We start from the raw sequence: 17,167 nt of genomic DNA on the forward strand, positions 1-17,167 counted from the left end.
GGGGGGGGGTAAGGAAGTTACCACACATTTTCCAGAAAACCATAATGCTATTTAGTATTTTGCCAGTTTTGATAGAAGGAAATGCACTACACCCCGGATCCATGTCAAAGTTTTCCGGAATTCGACAATCTTGCTGGTCGAATTGAGCTGCCAGAGTGTACGGAAAATGAATTGTAAATAATCAGGACTTGAATACGACTATGAATTTATCGTCGGCGGTCCGAACGAGCTCCTGGCACCTTCTAGTGACAAATGAGTCAACTTGCCGGTCAAGCTGCATTTACGAGCAGTAACTTGTGCCAAGGAATCACTGGTTGAATAGTTGCTAGCGTTCACGAATGACAAAACTCACGATCTCTGCGTGCCCATCAATGGTTTCATGCCCGCGGAATATTCACCCTTCGCGTCAAGCATGTAAATATGTCCACTTGCAAGTGTTCCGATTCCGTTGGCGAAGCTTGGCTGTAATTATAAAAGTGAGCGAGGAGCAGCTTTTCACAAGGCGATCAGTATTTGAATAAAAGCAATATTCTTGATTATTTTCTCGACATTTATCATGGTCTGTATAACAGCACGGAGTTTGTGATTTCAAGTGTTCCATGGGTACAGTCTGCGGTAGCTGGTAACAGTAATAGTGAGGCTTGCTGTAACGCCCTACGTTAGCATTTAGGCGGCATGTTGGCTTATCGCAACTCTTATCAGTGACTCAATGGAGCATCAGCCTAGACGCTATTGGCTGCGTCACACTGGTCAATGGAGCGAACGGCCAAAAACCACTTGACTCAGTCTAAAAATTTTCCTTAGACTCGCCCAAGGATATATAGCGGGCGGTGCGTGTCGGTGGAGGGGCAGTGATTGTTTTTGGCGGGGTGTTTTCCAAACCACAATTTCATACAGAGTACAATAGGTCTTCTGCTACCGAAAACACCTCCCAAAGCAAAGCCCATAGCAGTATTCTGCGTCTTTGCTGGTATACCACTTCGACCTTCTTTTTCTCCTTCCTTTTCTTCAAATCCTTTCAAGATGGTCGCCAAGCTCGAAGAGGTCGCCGCGCCTCACAGTACCTTCGACGTGAGTTTGATCAATACCGACTTTGTATGCCAAAACACCAACCGCTAACTCTGAATATCATTCAAGACCATCTTGGTGCTCGATTTCGGTAGCCAGACCAGTCATCTCATTTTGAGACGTCTGCGTTCGCTCAATGTCTATGCTGAGATGCTGCCCTGCACCACCAAGCTGGCTGACCTGCCCTGGAAGCCCGTTGGTATCGTTCTCAGCGGAGGTCCGTCTTCCGTCTACGACGAGGTCTCTCCTCACGTTGACCCAGCAATTTTCGACATGGGAGTTCCGATTCTCGGAATCTGCTATGGTTGCCAGGAAATTGCTTGGCGTATCAATGACAAGAACGTTCAGCGCGGCGAGAAGCGCGAGTATGGCCAGACAGATGTCGACATTCTCACGCTTGATGGCCAGCAGGACCACGTCAACCGTCTTTTCGAGGGTGTGGAAGCAAATACCGAGGGTGAGTCTCGAAGTCACAAGGTTTTGCGATCATATACTGACAATCCTTAGTCACCATGAGCCACTTTGATAAGCTCGTGCACCTCCCCGAGGGTTTCGTCACGATTGCTAGCACGCCGAGCACTCCCTACGCTGGCATCGCACACAAGGAAAAGCCCATCTTTGGTTGGTCTCCCATTTTGACCCTCCAGTCTCACGTCGACAAAATGGCTATATCTGTCCCTTGACCGCTTTAGCCCATGTACGCCAACCACTAACTTGAGATCTTCACAGGAATTCAATTCCACCCCGAGATTTCCCACACAAAGCGCGGCATGGATATTCTTGGCAACTTTGCGACCAAGATTTGCAAGGCTCGCGACAACTGGAAGATGGAGAACTTCATTGAGAAGGAGATTATCCGCATCCGTAAGCTTGTTGGCGAGAATGCCCAGGTTATCGGCGCTGTTTCTGGAGGTGTCGACAGCACGGTTGCAGCCCGTCTGATGAAGGAGGCCATCGGCGATCGGTTCCACGCCATTCTCGTGGACACTGGTAAGGCGCACTCCCACATACTTCTCCAGGCTATTCTCACTCAGAATCAATAGGCTTGATGCGTCTCAACGAATGTGAACAGGTCAAGAAGTCTTTGTCGGACCATCTCAACATCAACTTGACGATCGTTGATGGTGCAGAGCTTTTCTTTAGTCGCCTTGCCGGCGTCACTGAGCCCGAGGCCAAGCGCAAGATCATTGGAGGAACCTGTAAGTGGCCGTTGCAAAAGAAAAGTTGGTTTCCAAGTGCTAACTTGAGTAGTCATCGATCTGTTTGAGAAGGAGGCGATCCGCATTGAGGAGGAGGCCAAGCACACTCCCCACGCAGGAAAGGTCGAATGGTTCCTTCAGGGTACTCTTTACCCGGATTTGATTGAGTCATTGAGCTGGAAGGGCCCCTCGGCTACAATCAAGTCTCACCACAATGTTGGTGGTCTGCCAGCTCGTATGATGAACGGCCAGGGCCTCAAGTTGATCGAGCCCCTCAGGGAGCTCTTCAAGGACGAAGTCCGTGAGTTCGGCCGTCAGCTCGGCATTCACGAGGAGCTCATCATGCGCCACCCCTTCCCCGGCCCCGGTATCGGCATCAGAATCCTTGGTGAGGTCACACCAGAGCGTGTTGAGCTTGTCAGGCAGGCCGACCACATCTTCATCTCCTCGATTCGGGAGGCCGGCATCTACAACGAGGTAAGATTTTTTTAATCGTTCCAAGCACAGACTGACCACTGACACTGCACATAGATGTCCCAGGCTTTTGCTGCCCTCGACACGAGCAGAGGTAAGTGAACTGGTGCCTTCCAGACAGGATGGTTCCCGCCTGCGGCAACGATACTTTTGATGACATAAACCGTCCCGAGCATCACTGACTTTTGATTGCACAGCTGTTGGAGTCATGGGTGACAGCCGTGAATATGGTAAGTTGTGGCAGAAAGCAATGAGATAATCTATCAAAGGCTAACATTTGTTTCAGGATACATCTGCATCCTGCGTGCTGTGAGCAGCGTTGACTTTATGAGCGCTGAGCCTTACGCATTTGACTCGAAATTGATCCTCAAGATCGCAAACAGAATCCCGAACGAGGTCCATGGAATTACCAGGGTCGTGTACGACTACACTGGCAAGCCTCCTGGTATGATTCCGCTACCTCCTGAAACCCTCGTTTTCATATGCAGTCACTAATTAGAAACAGGAACAATTGAGTTGGAGTAAAAGGATTGCTAGACGAGTAGAGAAAATAGATCTAGTCCCAGGACCACCTAAGAACAGATATCATTCCACTGGGGTTCTTGCGCGGTCATATTTCATTGATTCACAAACCTACCTAAGATTGCTACCCCGGGCCTAGTAGGACGCAGAACCCAAGCTGCTGTCCCAAATAACCCGAGAGCAAGTTTGATTTGCGTGAGAATGGGACCTGGGGGCACGCGCTTCCTGCATAATCCCAGACAAACCCGCATGGCGTTCCGAAATGCTTCACTTGCGCCATTATCCATGTTCAAACTCGCCACTGCTAGGAAGAAGAAGAATCCCCACTGGTATTGATTCAATCATGGCAAAGCCAGCCGTGGCTCGCCAGGATATTCAGCAAAGGGCATGGGGTTCTAACTACGAACATAAGTTGATAGGCTGATTGTCTTCAACTTCATCGAATCCAGACACATAAATATGGCCCGGCCGCAGAGAAAAAGAAATCCAATCCGCCGTTCTGAGCTTCTAGAATAGAATATGCATATGCACTCTTGAACCTTGTTAGATGTCTTGCCGGTGGCCGTTTTCTTTTTCTTCCAAGTTGATAAGACGTGACGAAATGAACCATCGAGTGAGTATAGCTTCACTAGTAAACCATAAAATATAAAGGTCGCCAAGCGTAAGTACTCATTTGTCCTATGAGGTTGTAATGAAGCCGGCTCGTGTGCTATGAAAAGCATTATCTTTCACGTGTAAGTCAGTTCTCTACACCCATACAGGACCTTTTGACCGCTCAATAGCGGCTCTGGTAGCCGTGTCCATGTCTTCCTTTGGTAAACCCAACACGCCATTGATGGTGCCCTTCGTCTCAAAATCGCCACAACCATCAGCAAAGAATACCCTAGTATACATCATTTTGGCAAACCCCACGCGGACACCCTCTTTGATTTCCCTGACACCATCGGCGTATCGTTGCTCAGCAGACACTCTTGTGATTGTCCAGTCGCTCTCCCGAGTGCCAGTCACCCTAAGAGCTGACTCGAGCATGTCCCTCTGACTGACGTTGAACGAGTTGACATAGACGACCTGGTTTCTCAAGGCGTCCAGACATGCCTTGTCGTCACCCCCTTCGGCCTGAATGGGTAGGCTCAGCAGAGCAGCGACGGCACGTCCCAGATGGGGCCACGTCGTTGTGCAGATTTTGGTCTCGCCGTCATCGAAAAAGGTCACGGTTCTGCTGTCAAAGTCGAAGCCGTATGCGGGCTTGATGGCCAGTGACCACTCGTACCAGAAGCCAGTTGAGACGGATATAAAAGAACTCTTGCCTAGCTCTGTAATGGCTTTGCGCGTGGCCACTATTGCAAATAGAAGATGAAATTGTTAAAAAGGAGCTGACTCATATCATGATCGTACCTGTGTCGTACAAGTTATGAAATCCACATACCTTTGAACTCAAAGACAAAGACATCCTTGACCAGCGCCTCGTTGGCTGTGTCTGGAGACCACTCATTGGGTAGAATCCAGGGTACGCCGGCCTCTCCTGCGGCATTGACGAGCTGCAGCTCGGTCCCCTTGGGCGTGTGGCCGCTCAGGGTAATGACCAGGGCGTCCTGGCCTCTAAGCGCGTCCACAAGGGTCTCGGGCCGGCTGTAGTCGATCTTCTTGATCACCACGCCATCGGGGAATTTGCTCTCGCTGTCAACTCGGGTGAGTGCCGTGACTTGGTGTCTGCCAGTCTCGAGCAGGGCGTTGGTCATGAAGCTGCCACTGTGCCCGGAAGCCTATGGTAGTGGGGTACGTATCAGCCGTCGTTACAATATCCCAATGCTGTTTTTATTCTTTCCATACAAAGATTTGCTTACACCTACGATGGCCACCTTTTCGATGCGGTTCGAGGCAGTCATGTCAAGAGAAATAGATTGTCGAGTCGTGATATGGTGTATCCCTGTCCCTGATTATAGTTCTTGAGATCTTGAAAATGTTCAATTCAAGAACATTTGGACCTTAGATGTTATATTTCCACCATATCTGTATCAATCCATCAACGATGATTCAATTCAGTGTACTTGGCTGTACTCGGCTTTTAGATTCCCTAGCTGGGCACGCATAGTCCCGGCCTTACCAGTGTTACATCCGCTCGGTACGCCATAGACATTTGGCCGAATCAAACTACCTGGGACCAAATCTCAATTCGGGCACTAGACACTCTTCTCGGACTTGAATCTTCAGCGAGGTCCGATTCTTCAATTCCCGAGTGCAGCTTCTCGATATGCTGGACATCCCATTTTCGAGACTTTGGCGACCTTTCGTGGGGGCTCAGTAAGCACACAAACAACCTAGACTATAAGTGCCAAGCGATGCAGGCTCACTGCATGGAAATATGCACGAGGGGGGGTGTGCAAGGGGCAAAACATGCACTGATACTCGTAGCTGAGTTTTCTTATACCAAAAAAGATAATGTCTGACCAGGTAAAGGGACAAGTTTGCGAAATTATCCAGCCAGGTAGTGTAAGCCTTTGGAGGTGGGCAAGGGACAGACAACCAATAGTCGACTCCCCATTTATTCCCTACTGCAATGTAACGCGCGGGACACGATTTTGGGCGTTATAGGCTTGCACCTCACGAATCGTACGCCGAGATGCCCTGTAGTTGGCTTCAGAATACGAAGGGATTATCGACACGTGCATCCATACCTGCATTATCACTGCACAGAAGACAAATACCCCGTGACACCTGATTATAGAGATATCAATCAATCAAGACTACTGCAATAATATGAGCGAAATGTGAACTATCTTTTCTTTTATAATTCACTATAGGCGGAAGCCAGAACCACATATTTTCGCGGCCGCGATCAAGATGCGTCACGAAAGGATCACATTGTTCTCACTCCTTGCTCTGAGCAATGTAAATGCAATGTTCTACTACCCAAACGCACAGGTATCTCTCCTCGAGCACATATTGGTCGACAACTGGGGCGCTTACGCATCCAACTTTTCGACTGCCATCACGCCTTGTACCAACTACGTGACCGAAGTGGGAGAGCCCGCCGTCAACTCGGGCCGCACGACGGCGGCGCAATGGATCCGCGTCGCGTTTCACGACTTTGTCACCAGAAACGTGACTGCGGGCACTGGCGGCATCGATGCTTCCATTGGCTTTGAGACGTTTAGGGAAGAGAATAAGGGGAGTGCCTTCAACGACAGCTTCACTTTCTGGCGGCCCTTTGTCAACGAACATGTCTCGAGTGCGTTTGATGTATACTGTCCGTTGAAGAAAGATGGAAACATGCTAATAATGTTGGTTTTAATAGTGGCGGATCTTGTAGCGATCGGGACCGTCATGTCAGTAAACCTTTGTGGAGGGAAATACATCCCTCATCGCCCGGGGCGGATCGACGCTGTCCATGCCGACTCGACAACAGGCGTACCAGAACCGAGCACAAGCCTGGAAGATACACTTGAAGAATTTGACAGAGCTGGCTTCAACCGGGAGGACGCCATTGCATTAACGGCTTGTGGGCACGCCATGGTAAGTTGAGCACCAGGGTCTGAGTGCCTGAGACTAGTCTGACATATGAGCAGGGCTCGGTTCATCACGGAGGATTTCCAGAAGTAGTCCCAGAATTAGCAGTGACCCCCAACAATACAAATGGAGGCGAGAATTTCGACAGCAGTCGAGCAGTCTTTGACTCGCGCGTGGTTCACGAGTACATTGACGGCACCGGGCAATTGGGTGGCCCGCTGGTTTCGAGCTTCAATGAAACCTCGCGCTCGGATCTGCGACTGTACGAGAGTGACGGAAACAAGACGATGAAGGGATTGTATGAGATTGGCGATGGCTTTCAAGACGTCTGCGTCGATGTTTTGGGCCGGATGATTGATACAGTGCCAACTGCTGCTGCACTACTCGATCCCATCACCCCGTTTTCCGTCAAGCCGATCAATGTCACCTGGGATTTCGATTCCAATGACAAGTTGGTCCTGTCCGGTATGATCAGGGTAAGTTCTCGGGAATTGGCGTGGTCATACAATTCTTTGCCTGCTGAATTCAATGGACACAGATCTTCTCGGATAATCACAACCCCACAGGCAACCCAACAATCGAAATCAACAGTCAAACACTACAGACAGAGCGGGAAGAAGACAAAGGTGCCACTATTTTTGGAAGCACTGAAACGGGAGAAGATGTCGTTTATGGCGAAACGGCATATTATTCCTTCTCGGCACCTGGCGACAAACTAGCGAATGCAACGGCCCTCAGAATCGTGGCTGATTTTGAAGACGACGTCGTGGTTCCACTGTCCCTGGGACCCTTTATCGTCCCTAGTCTCACATTCTCAGATGCGCAGAAAGTCAACTTTACGGTCGCAGTGCCTGGAGACTCCGAAGCAGCTACCAAGGCAGATATTACAGTAAAAATCGTGGTACCTGCTCCGCAACCACTGACCCTGGGACCAGCATTGGTAACCGGGACCGGGGCTTGGGAAGCAGATTTGGACGAGCGGGACGGGTTTCAACTCTGGACTGGCACATACGATGCCGGTCAAAAAGCCACTGGGGCAATTAGTCTGAATCTCTTGCAAGGAGGCGTGGTTGTAGATACACTGCTGCTCAATGGTGGTGTTGGTGGATGGTAATATACCAAAAGACTAGGTCCAGTCATGTAATCAGATAAGGCCGTGACTAGCCTTGACTGATAGTCATATTATGAATGCCTCAGTTGATATTTTGTGCGAACATGTAAATTTAAGCGGAAGGGGAAATGCGGCTCGTCGGAAGTAACCAACAAGGAAAACGAATGCTCTATAGACAAAATGCTTGTGTTGCGGAGATAAAAACGGTATCTGCCAATGCCAACCTAAAAAGTCGTACTATGTACAAAGTTCAGACCGACACTTTGCATGTCAATCCTTACATAAAGCACATCGACTGTGGCTCGTCTCGCCGAAACAGAGTGTTTTTTTATTTTATTTTATTTCTTATGGTTCAATGAAAAGTAGGATTCATCTGGTATTGAAAAGTAATGATTCCAATCTTTTTCACTTGACTCAGTCTACATACCCGTAAGAAGAGCAGCACGACATACGTCAGAGGCCGGACTGACAAAAGATATGTGGGGCAATGACTGGGGACCCTTCAGGCCAATTCCAGGTCGCCACGCCACGTGCTCCCCATCTTTTACATTTATCACCGACGGCGGCCCGTTGCATAAAGTCAACCTTCTTCGAGCTCATATACCAGGGACTTACTCTGGAAGTTCTTTAACAAACGATAAACAGCCACTGTTGTAACCCTACGACTCGTTTGTTTGATGCGGCACGAAGGGAACTACGTGCGCGATTAGGAGGATTTTGCAAGCAAGGCCGGATTGATTGATCACTCAGCGAGCGAGCACGACACAATGGATCGTCTCAGAGCTTGGTTCGCTCGCGACTCGCACGAGTACAGCGCTCTGCCAGATATCAACGGTCAGCACGATGGGCACGAAAAGAGGGCCATCGTCAGACAGAGCCGCAACAGGTCCATCTTCAAAGTCTTGGTAGGAGGCACCATCTTCTGCGTTGTCCTATACTTTACTGTTGGATACATGTGAGTACTCTGGAGTGTCTCATCAGTGAAATGACTAGCATGGCTCATCAGGACAGGCGCTCTTCCAAGATTGGTTCATGCGACAGCGCAAAGGATGGCTTCCACTGCACACCCGAAATCTCGCAATTCTGGGGCCAGTACTCACCGTACTATTCAGTACACTCTTCCATCCCGCGGTCCGTGCCAAAGGACTGTGATTTGACATTTGCTCAAATCCTGTCTCGTCATGGAGCAAGAGATCCGACGCTGAGCCACACCATAGCTTATGCTGCCCTTATCGAAAGGATACACCAAAGCGTCACGGATTATGGACATCATTTCAAATTTATCAAAACCTACAACTATACCCTCGGAGCTGACCAGTTGTCCGACTTTGGTCGTCAGGAGCTGGTGAATTCCGGTATCAAGTTCTATAAACGCTACGAACAGCTGACGCGGGATGATGCGCCCTTTGTCAGATCAGCTGGTCAGTTCAGAGTCGTCGAGTCGGCAGATTATTGGACCCGTGGGTTCCACCAGGCACGACTGGAGGACAAGCAGGCCAACACGACTGATCCCTTTCCGTATGACATTCTCGAAATCCCTGAAGGCCCAGAGTGGAACAACACCTTGAGCCATGATGCTTGCACTCTGGCCAACGAGAGCCCAAACACGGCAGTAGGCGCCGTGGCGCAGGCGACTTGGGTGAACATTTTTGTACCGCCAATTGCAGAGAGATTGAACCAGAACCTGCCTGGAGCCAACTTGACTCTCAAGGAGACCATTTACATGATGGACCTTTGCCCCTTTGAGACGGTGGCCGACCCGAATGGTAGACTATCACGATTCTGCTCCCTTTTCTCCAAGGACGAGTGGCACAGCTACGACTACTACCAATCCCTTGGCAAGTGGTATGGCTGGTCTAATGGAAATCCATTGGGACCTACACAAGGAGTTGGTTATGTCAACGAGCTCATCGCAAGGTTGACTGGCCAGCCCGTGGTGGACCACACAGACACCAACTCGACACTGGACAGTTCGCCAAGCACATTCCCCCTTCAGAGGGCATTGTATGCAGACTTTAGTCACGATAACGACATGTCGAGTATCTTTGCTGCTCTGGGGCTCTACAACTTGACAGAGCCTCTTTCCAACACGACCAAGGCAGCACCAAAGGATACAAATGGCTATTCTGCCAGTTGGGTTGTCCCATTCGCATCAAGAATGTACGTGGAGAAGATGACATGCGGAGGTGAAGATGAAGAGTTGGTGAGAATCTTGGTCAATGATAGAGTGATACCCCTACAGAATTGCGACGCCGACGAGCTCGGACGCTGCAGGCTGAGCAAGTTTGTGGATAGCCTGAGCTTTGCCAGAGCTGGAGGCTTGTGGGATCAATGTTTTGAATCATGAGTGACGACTAGGAAATTCGGTTCCACGCCTACTGCATATAGAAATACTTGAAACTTTTCACCATTGTAGTTCCCCATTTTCTTTTGGCCTATTCCTCCAAGTCAAATCAAGTGTGTAGCAATCGTGTATTGGCAAGTGTCCAACATTTTGGGAGTTTGACTTCGACCACGTCTTCTATGTTTCATGGAGCACATGCTAGGCAATTTCGGTGCATCATTTCCATCTCCAAATCATCTGTTCGCACACGATGGCGAAAAGTGCTCTGTTATCAACACTCCCAGAAAGTTGAAACGTGCCAGGGATCACTTGGCGAACGAACACAAAGCCCAACATAGGTCAGCACTAAGGTCCAGGTTTACGGAGTGGAGACGTCAAGAACCCGCCCCCAAATTCTCCATTACGATCAAATACAGCTTACTTTTCTAGCAAACCCCCCTGGCCCTGCTCTGGTCACTGCACACTAACTTACCAGTGATAACCTTAGGCTTTACCTTTTAGCTATCTAATTACCTACCCCGGGCCCAAAATAGCCTGGACCCAAGAGCTGATCCCGGCATTCCGAAGCGAAGCGACAGCAGCCCCCTCGTAGCGACGCACATCGAACTGTTGGTGCGAGACTGGGCTTTTGGTTCGGGCAGGACGTAAGCAAGAAACCTGGTCTTTTTTGGTTCACATCACATCAGCAGCAACGAAGTTCTACACAGAAGAACACAGCCTCATCCACCCAACGAGAGCGTCACCACCAAAAAACAACAACAGCGAGGCGCGGATCTCTACAGATCAGGCATCGACGCCTGCGACCTCACAAACAATCTACCCGTCCACATTGATTGCACGACCAATCGATCGACGAACCCTTGCTTCACTCCCCATCGCAACGTCCCGCATTGGACGTCATCACGATACTCCGAGATGAACGGCGTTGGAATATTCTTCATTGTGCTGATCGTGCTGCTGATTGTCGCGGCTGCCGGATGGGTGGTCTTCACACAGCTACGAGCAAGGAGACTAGGTGTATGTATCCCTTCCTGCCGCTCCTGCGCTTGCTCGTTTTCTTGGTTTTGCAACATGCGATCTACTGCCATTGGCGGCGGCCCAATGCGCAAGTATCCCACGATGAATGTTGCTGCTGTCAGCCAATACCCGCCACGCGTTTGCTATCGCCCCGCGACGCTCGGGCTTCCCATGGGATTCCACGTACAGATATGCTGACATGACCGCATAACCATAGCTCCCTGCACCATCGCTATCTTCCTACAACCCATTTTCCCGCTCTGATGCATCGCCCTATGGCGCACCCAGCCAAGGCGCCGGAGGAATTCGCGGCTGGTTCAGCAAGTTGAAGAACGGCAACAAGAGGTCAGCGGCAGGCGCATACGAGCAGCCCACGGCCGGCACCGGAGGACGGGCACACCGCGGCTTCGGGGCCCTGGACCCCGACGAGGCATGGGACACGCGCGTGGGCACCGAGGCTGATGCCTATGGTGGCTACTACGAGGAGCAGGAGCTCGGCGACCGACATGGCGGAAACCCGTACGGCCACGACCCCTACGGCGGCAGCGGATATCCCATGAACCTAGCTGCGACTCCGGGACACGCCCCGGAGCCTTATGGCGGACATGATGAGCCGAGGGGTCGCTCGCGGGAAAGAGACCCGGAACTCGGTGTTCCTGCCTCAGGACCGGCGGGTGGAAGCAGGACGAGGCAGAACCCGTTTGATGACAACCAAGCGGAGCCTAGCAATATCAGTCTCAGAGGCGTGAGCCCGCGGCCAATGGCCAACGACGATGGAAAGGCTGAGAATCCGTTCAACGACAGTCCGACAGCAGAGAGGAGAAGCATCTTTAGAGAGAATGTCTAAGGACTCTGGCGGCAGGCAGAGGGGTTCGAATTCTGAGACGGTGGAGAGACGTGGAGAGACCATGAATGATACTGTGTAGTTTTAGGGGGTGGAGAGTCGCGAAATGGGTTCCAGTTTTCCTGATTTATTCACACACATGGCAAGAAGAACATCATGGGTATCAGAGTTGTATGCGGAGTTGAGGCGTTCATGTATGAGATATGCAAAACGGACAAAGACTTCGAATTTATACGAATTGATGCAAACTTTCATACCCGGCGTGCATCTCGTTCTTTTGAGAATACATGTGTTTAAAACCACCATGTCGCATTATCGTGATATAATGGACGGGAAACTTCAAGGCAAATCTAGTCTGCCGAATATAATAAATTTCCATGGATAAACATGTCTCTCCAGTTTCGTGACCCATGGACTATAATATCGTGCTGTATGGGCCAATAAGAGTCCCATTGCTGGGCACGACGCGGCATTACATCAATTCCCCCACAGTCGTCCCACAGTTGCCCGCTCTCCATGCCTACAACAGCGCAGTGTTTCAACCAGCAGCAGCATTGCGAAAAGCAACAACCATTTTCACTTGACCACCTTTGAATCTTGTCTGTAACATTGTGTAGTGGGTTCACTGTTGCCCAAATTCTCGGAAGAAACTCTTTTGCTCACTACCAAGACTTGTCAGAATCGAAACCCAAAGACATGGCAGACTTGGACTTGCAAGATATCCACGACACCCTCGTGTCGATCGCCTTTGATGCTGGACGTATGATCCTCTCGGCGAACCCTAGCGATATTGATCAGGGGACCAAGCTTAATTGTAAGTCAGGACCATCTCATAGCACCTACAAACACACTTTTTTACCACCCACGCACGCATTTACATCACCTCCAATTACCCCGCGATGCCCCTCCACAATGGAAATGTGACGCGACCGCTACTTTGACGCTGGGCGAATGTGCCACGCACAAACGTCTTGAGAGTAGACATGTATCAACATATTGGTCATATAAACTTGACCTTGTTTGTTTGAGAATGGCCGAGGCGAACTCTCACCAACTCAATTGGATCGTCATGCACTTGGAAGCCCATGTAACCAGGGGTTTATACTGCCCTGGGACATGCTCTCCCTTGACAAACGGCCTTGCATCTGATAAACCATGAAAATTATGGCCAGATAGCTAACACTGAGCTCTTTCCGCGTCGTCTCACAGCCGCCGACATCGTGACAGAATGCGACAAGGCCGTCGAGGCGCACGTGTCGACGACGCTGCGGGCCAAGTACCCGACGTATGCCTTCATGGGCGAGGAGACGTACCAGCCGGGCCAGAAGCTGGGCGACGAGCCGACCTTCATCGTCGACCCCATTGACGGCACCACCAACTTTGTCCACGGGTTCCCGCACGCCTGCATCTCGCTCGGCTTCGCCGCCGGCCGCGTCCCGACCGTTGGCGTCGTCTATAACCCTTACCTCGACACGCTGTACACGGCCATCCGCGGCCGCGGCGCCCACATGACGGTCGGCCGGTCCTGGGGTTTGGGTGAGGGCGGCAAGGGGAAAGTCAGCAAGCTGCCGTTGGCCAAGACGCCCGCCCCCCTCGGCGCCCTGGACACGGCGCTGCTGGCTGTAGAGTGGGGCAGCAGCCGCGACGACGACAACTTTGAGCTCAAGGCCGAAGTGTTTCGGAAGCTGTGCCTGGCCAAGACCAAGGGCGGCGCCATGGTGCACTCGCTGCGGTCTCTGGGCAGTGCGGCCCTGAACCTGTGCGCCGTGGCCGCCGGCCAGCTCGACCTCTACTGGGAAGGTGGTTGTTGGGCTTGGGACGTCTGCGCCGCCTGGACCATTCTCCACGAGGCAGGCGGCCTCATGGTGTCGGGCAACCCGGGCAACTGGAAACCCGAGATTGACGAGAGAAAGTATCTGGCCGTCCGCGGCGCGCCCTCGGGCCAAAAGGAGATTGTCGAGGAGATGTGGGCCATCATTGGGGACAAGAAGATGGACTATACCAGCTAAGAAAAAGCCTCGTCACGCGACAAGTGCCTTGCGAGGAAGTAATACCATGTTGGATTACTAAGTCAAAACTCTAGGATTATAGCTAGCGACAAGAAGTGTGATAGACAATAGAGAGGGAAGCTTTTTGACTGTCGTCACATGGTGTGCCGAGGTGGAGGCTCATGACAGCGGCTTGTCTCGATGTCATTTCCAGGAATCCAATGCAAAAGGGAATGCGCATAGCCTTTATCGACACCACAGGCAGCGAGGCTAAGACTAGTTCCAATTCATGGAATGCTTTGTCCATAAGGTTTGTCTCACCTTGATCCGCCCTCTCGTAGAATCGAGAACTTTTTGCCATGCGTATAAACTTGTTTGGTCAATTGAGAGAATTCCGAACGTGCTCATTCTTTGCTCCTTCCATCATCCAGTCATGCTTGACAGATCGCTCAAAAGTTGGACATGGCGAAATGGTTGCTCCCCGTGAACCATCAGCCCCAGCCGGGGTCCGTTGGTAAGAAATGGGATAGGGAGGCACTGCTTCAATGTGGAGCTATAGGTAAAGTCAAACCATCTGCCATCAGTAAAAAGCTGTTTCTGTTTCGACAAAATACCGTGCTGATCCGGAGACTTTTATCATCCACAGGCACAACGCAGAAATGGCGTCTCAATCTTGAAGGAGAGATTCATCCGGTATTTGCAAACTGGGCAGACACAAAGCAAGAACTATTCCAAGAACTACGGCAGCCTCTCTTGTTGGCAAGCCGACTTGTCGAACACGCCGGTCTGGAGTGGATATCGGATTTTCTGATTGACGACATCTTCAACGAACATTACCCTGGAAGAGAAAAATGTTCATGCCCCCAACCTCAATGTGAGCAGACAACGTTGCAGACGATTGTCCGACACCACCAGGCCGATTGGGCATCCGAGGAACTCAAGAGGAGCTGGGTCATTGAGGCGTCAGAAGAGCTAAAAAGGGGCCTTTCAAGGTCGGTAGAATGGCAGCTCGACGCCGATATGTTTCAAAAGAAGGGTTGGGTTGGATATACATGTCGCCATCCGAGGGGCAATCTCGCCCTTGACGAGCTCGATGCGCGCGGTACTGTGGAAGAATGGGATCATCGTGCCAAGAGGGCGCACCGCAAAGAACGCAAGTTGACACTGCTGGTCATGGCCGAGTTCCCCAAGAGGCTCAAGGATCTTCCCAAAGATGGTGAGGAATACATACTGACGGCATTCATGACTGCCATCACATTAGTGCATGAGTAAGTGGTCTACTACAGCCCTTGCCAAGAAAGACCTAATCAGGAGCTGTAGACTTGGTCATGCCATCTTCTGGAGAGACTTTCGGTCGCTGAGTCGAGGTATGTCGGAGCCATTCTACGGCGCAGATCTAGAAATGGAACTGGGCAGCAGCCTCATTGCCGAGATCTTTGGCGGTTGGGTTCCTGTACCCATCAGCGACCCTGTCAAGTTTAGAGAAGAGCCGACTCTGAAAGCGGGTATTGCTTGGCGGCAGCACTTGAGCTGGAAACATCACAGGATGAGGCCAAAATATAGAGCTCATTACTCGATTCCAGTAGAGTAGTAGGTATCATATCTCTCCAGCTCATGACTTGGGCTGACATGAGGAACAGTGTTGCCAAGCTCTTTACGCAACAAACGTGGGACAGAAGCGACAACCTTGGGTCACACATTAAACCTCGGACACTTCTAAAATGCAACAGCAAGGTTGGCGTGGATCATAGTGTTGAGCAAGAGAGGACTCATGCAGCAGCGGCACTGGCAGATTTCCACATTGCCGGCGAAGGATGGCGGTGGAATGGAAGGGAAGGAGCACCATTCCGTATCCTTCAATATGACGGATTTCTCTGGCCCGACCTTGATTTGCCCGTGGCCGTCGACGAAGCCATACACGAAGCCGAAGCGCCGGACCCGATTCTTCTGCGAACCCGAGAGACCAAGCCGTCTACTTCACCTCCCAAGATGGCAGCAGTCAGACGCCAGCACTCGCGCATCGACAGCATCCTCTCCGTGTCGTCCACCGACTCAAGCCCCAGCCTGAGCCCTGTCCGAGCGCCGAGTCGTCAGCGACTACCGGCCAGCAGATTATCACAGGCGCATTATCCCGTCCAGCGACTCAGCAGCATCAACGTAGGCAGCCCTCTACAGGGGAAACCCGAGATTACCGTCGATGAGCTGAAGAAGCGGTTATCTCGTCTAATTGGTGTCTCTCTCGAGGAGATTGATGTCTTCTTTGCAGGCTCATAGGAGAATTTCGTCTAGGGGACATGCTTTGCACCGTCATCTTGCTGCCCTTGCATAGCTGAGCATGGATATCACTCTGAAGTGACAAGGTTTTCGAGCAATATGAGTTGGTTGTCAACTGTAGAGGTGGAGACCTGCATGAGAAACAGAGCTGTTGTTGGTGCGTAAGAGCGAGAGCCTTGGTGTTCTCTCATGGGGTTTCGATCATGACGCCATTTGCATGCAAGGCCAGCGGATTTTCCCCCTTTTATCTTTTGCCTAGGAGCATTGGTAACTGTGTAAAGTTGAAATGTAGCATATTGGAGACTAGTAAAATCAAAATAATGTAGTGAGCATTCTTACACAAGAAATGACCATTATGCTTACCTCCATGACTCGAGATCATTGGGTTCCCATAGGGGAGTGTATGAGAAAGGATGGGACGTGCTACCAGACTACCGGAAATGATCGCAGGCAACATCAAAGTATCCTTTTTGATGCAATGCCGATTTTTTTCCTCCCCTTCACAAGGGCACACTGAAGTCGGACTTGGTGTGACGAGTAGTAAGAAGGATATGCAATCAACCCGCAACCTTAGTTGATAGGGCATGCCCAAAGCGGACAGTTAATGTCGTTAGCCTAATTAGGTGGTACATTTACGCTGGATAGGATACCTACATAGGCACAGACTACGATATACAGAGTAGGTACTAGTAACAAAGGCAAGGCGCAACGTCGGGCCGCAACAGCTGCAAACTCCGAGGTGTAGGCGGTCTGTCTGTCGGCCGGTTGCCTGCATAATGAGCTCTGGGCACTGAAGGTCGTATTGCAGAAAAGGGCGAA

The 17,167-nt window shown here is 50.9% G+C and overlaps 7 protein-coding genes across 7 annotated transcripts; 6 read left to right on the top strand and 1 right to left on the bottom strand.

Annotated features, from left to right (window-relative positions):
• Positions 1 to 1,023: 1,023 nt before the first annotated feature.
• PFICI_04999 (GMP synthase) lies at positions 1,024 to 3,266 on the top strand (the record flags this gene model as incomplete). Its single annotated transcript, XM_007833580.1, has 10 exons — positions 1,024 to 1,071; positions 1,138 to 1,525; positions 1,576 to 1,689; positions 1,798 to 2,058; positions 2,112 to 2,267; positions 2,320 to 2,744; positions 2,799 to 2,835; positions 2,939 to 2,971; positions 3,028 to 3,186; positions 3,247 to 3,266. 10 exons carry the CDS (start codon positions 1,024 to 1,026, stop codon positions 3,264 to 3,266), a joined length of 1,641 nt encoding a protein of 546 aa, XP_007831771.1.
• A 744-nt stretch (positions 3,267 to 4,010) lies between these two features.
• PFICI_05000 (uncharacterized protein) lies at positions 4,011 to 5,149 on the bottom strand (the record flags this gene model as incomplete). Its single annotated transcript, XM_007833581.1, has 3 exons — positions 4,011 to 4,600; positions 4,690 to 5,026; positions 5,108 to 5,149. The coding sequence occupies 3 exons, from the start codon at positions 5,147 to 5,149 to the stop codon at positions 4,011 to 4,013; spliced, it is 969 nt and encodes a 322-aa protein (XP_007831772.1).
• Positions 5,150 to 6,104: 955 nt separating this feature from the next.
• PFICI_05001 (uncharacterized protein) lies at positions 6,105 to 7,884 on the top strand (the record flags this gene model as incomplete). Its single annotated transcript, XM_007833582.1, has 4 exons — positions 6,105 to 6,492; positions 6,559 to 6,776; positions 6,830 to 7,246; positions 7,309 to 7,884. 4 exons carry the CDS (start codon positions 6,105 to 6,107, stop codon positions 7,882 to 7,884), a joined length of 1,599 nt encoding a protein of 532 aa, XP_007831773.1.
• A 764-nt stretch (positions 7,885 to 8,648) lies between these two features.
• Positions 8,649 to 10,228, top strand: PFICI_05002 (uncharacterized protein; the record flags this gene model as incomplete). Its single annotated transcript, XM_007833583.1, has 2 exons — positions 8,649 to 8,836; positions 8,893 to 10,228. The coding sequence occupies 2 exons, from the start codon at positions 8,649 to 8,651 to the stop codon at positions 10,226 to 10,228; spliced, it is 1,524 nt and encodes a 507-aa protein (XP_007831774.1).
• A 1,068-nt stretch (positions 10,229 to 11,296) lies between these two features.
• On the top strand, positions 11,297 to 12,089 carry PFICI_05003 (uncharacterized protein; the record flags this gene model as incomplete). Its single annotated transcript, XM_007833584.1, has 2 exons — positions 11,297 to 11,359; positions 11,460 to 12,089. The coding sequence occupies 2 exons, from the start codon at positions 11,297 to 11,299 to the stop codon at positions 12,087 to 12,089; spliced, it is 693 nt and encodes a 230-aa protein (XP_007831775.1).
• Positions 12,090 to 12,782: 693 nt separating this feature from the next.
• PFICI_05004 (uncharacterized protein) lies at positions 12,783 to 14,095 on the top strand (the record flags this gene model as incomplete). Its single annotated transcript, XM_007833585.1, has 2 exons — positions 12,783 to 12,900; positions 13,296 to 14,095. 2 exons carry the CDS (start codon positions 12,783 to 12,785, stop codon positions 14,093 to 14,095), a joined length of 918 nt encoding a protein of 305 aa, XP_007831776.1.
• A 441-nt stretch (positions 14,096 to 14,536) lies between these two features.
• Positions 14,537 to 16,348, top strand: PFICI_05005 (uncharacterized protein; the record flags this gene model as incomplete). The annotated part of the gene is made up of 4 exons (XM_007833586.1): positions 14,537 to 14,633; positions 14,721 to 15,342; positions 15,395 to 15,664; positions 15,715 to 16,348. The coding sequence occupies 4 exons, from the start codon at positions 14,537 to 14,539 to the stop codon at positions 16,346 to 16,348; spliced, it is 1,623 nt and encodes a 540-aa protein (XP_007831777.1).
• Positions 16,349 to 17,167: the final 819 nt, after the last annotated feature.

The sequence above is a fragment of the Pestalotiopsis fici genome (assembly GCF_000516985.1).
Source record: "Pestalotiopsis fici W106-1 unplaced genomic scaffold PFICI_Scf_3, whole genome shotgun sequence".
In the NCBI taxonomy this organism is placed as follows: Eukaryota; Fungi; Ascomycota; class Sordariomycetes; order Amphisphaeriales; family Sporocadaceae; genus Pestalotiopsis; species Pestalotiopsis fici.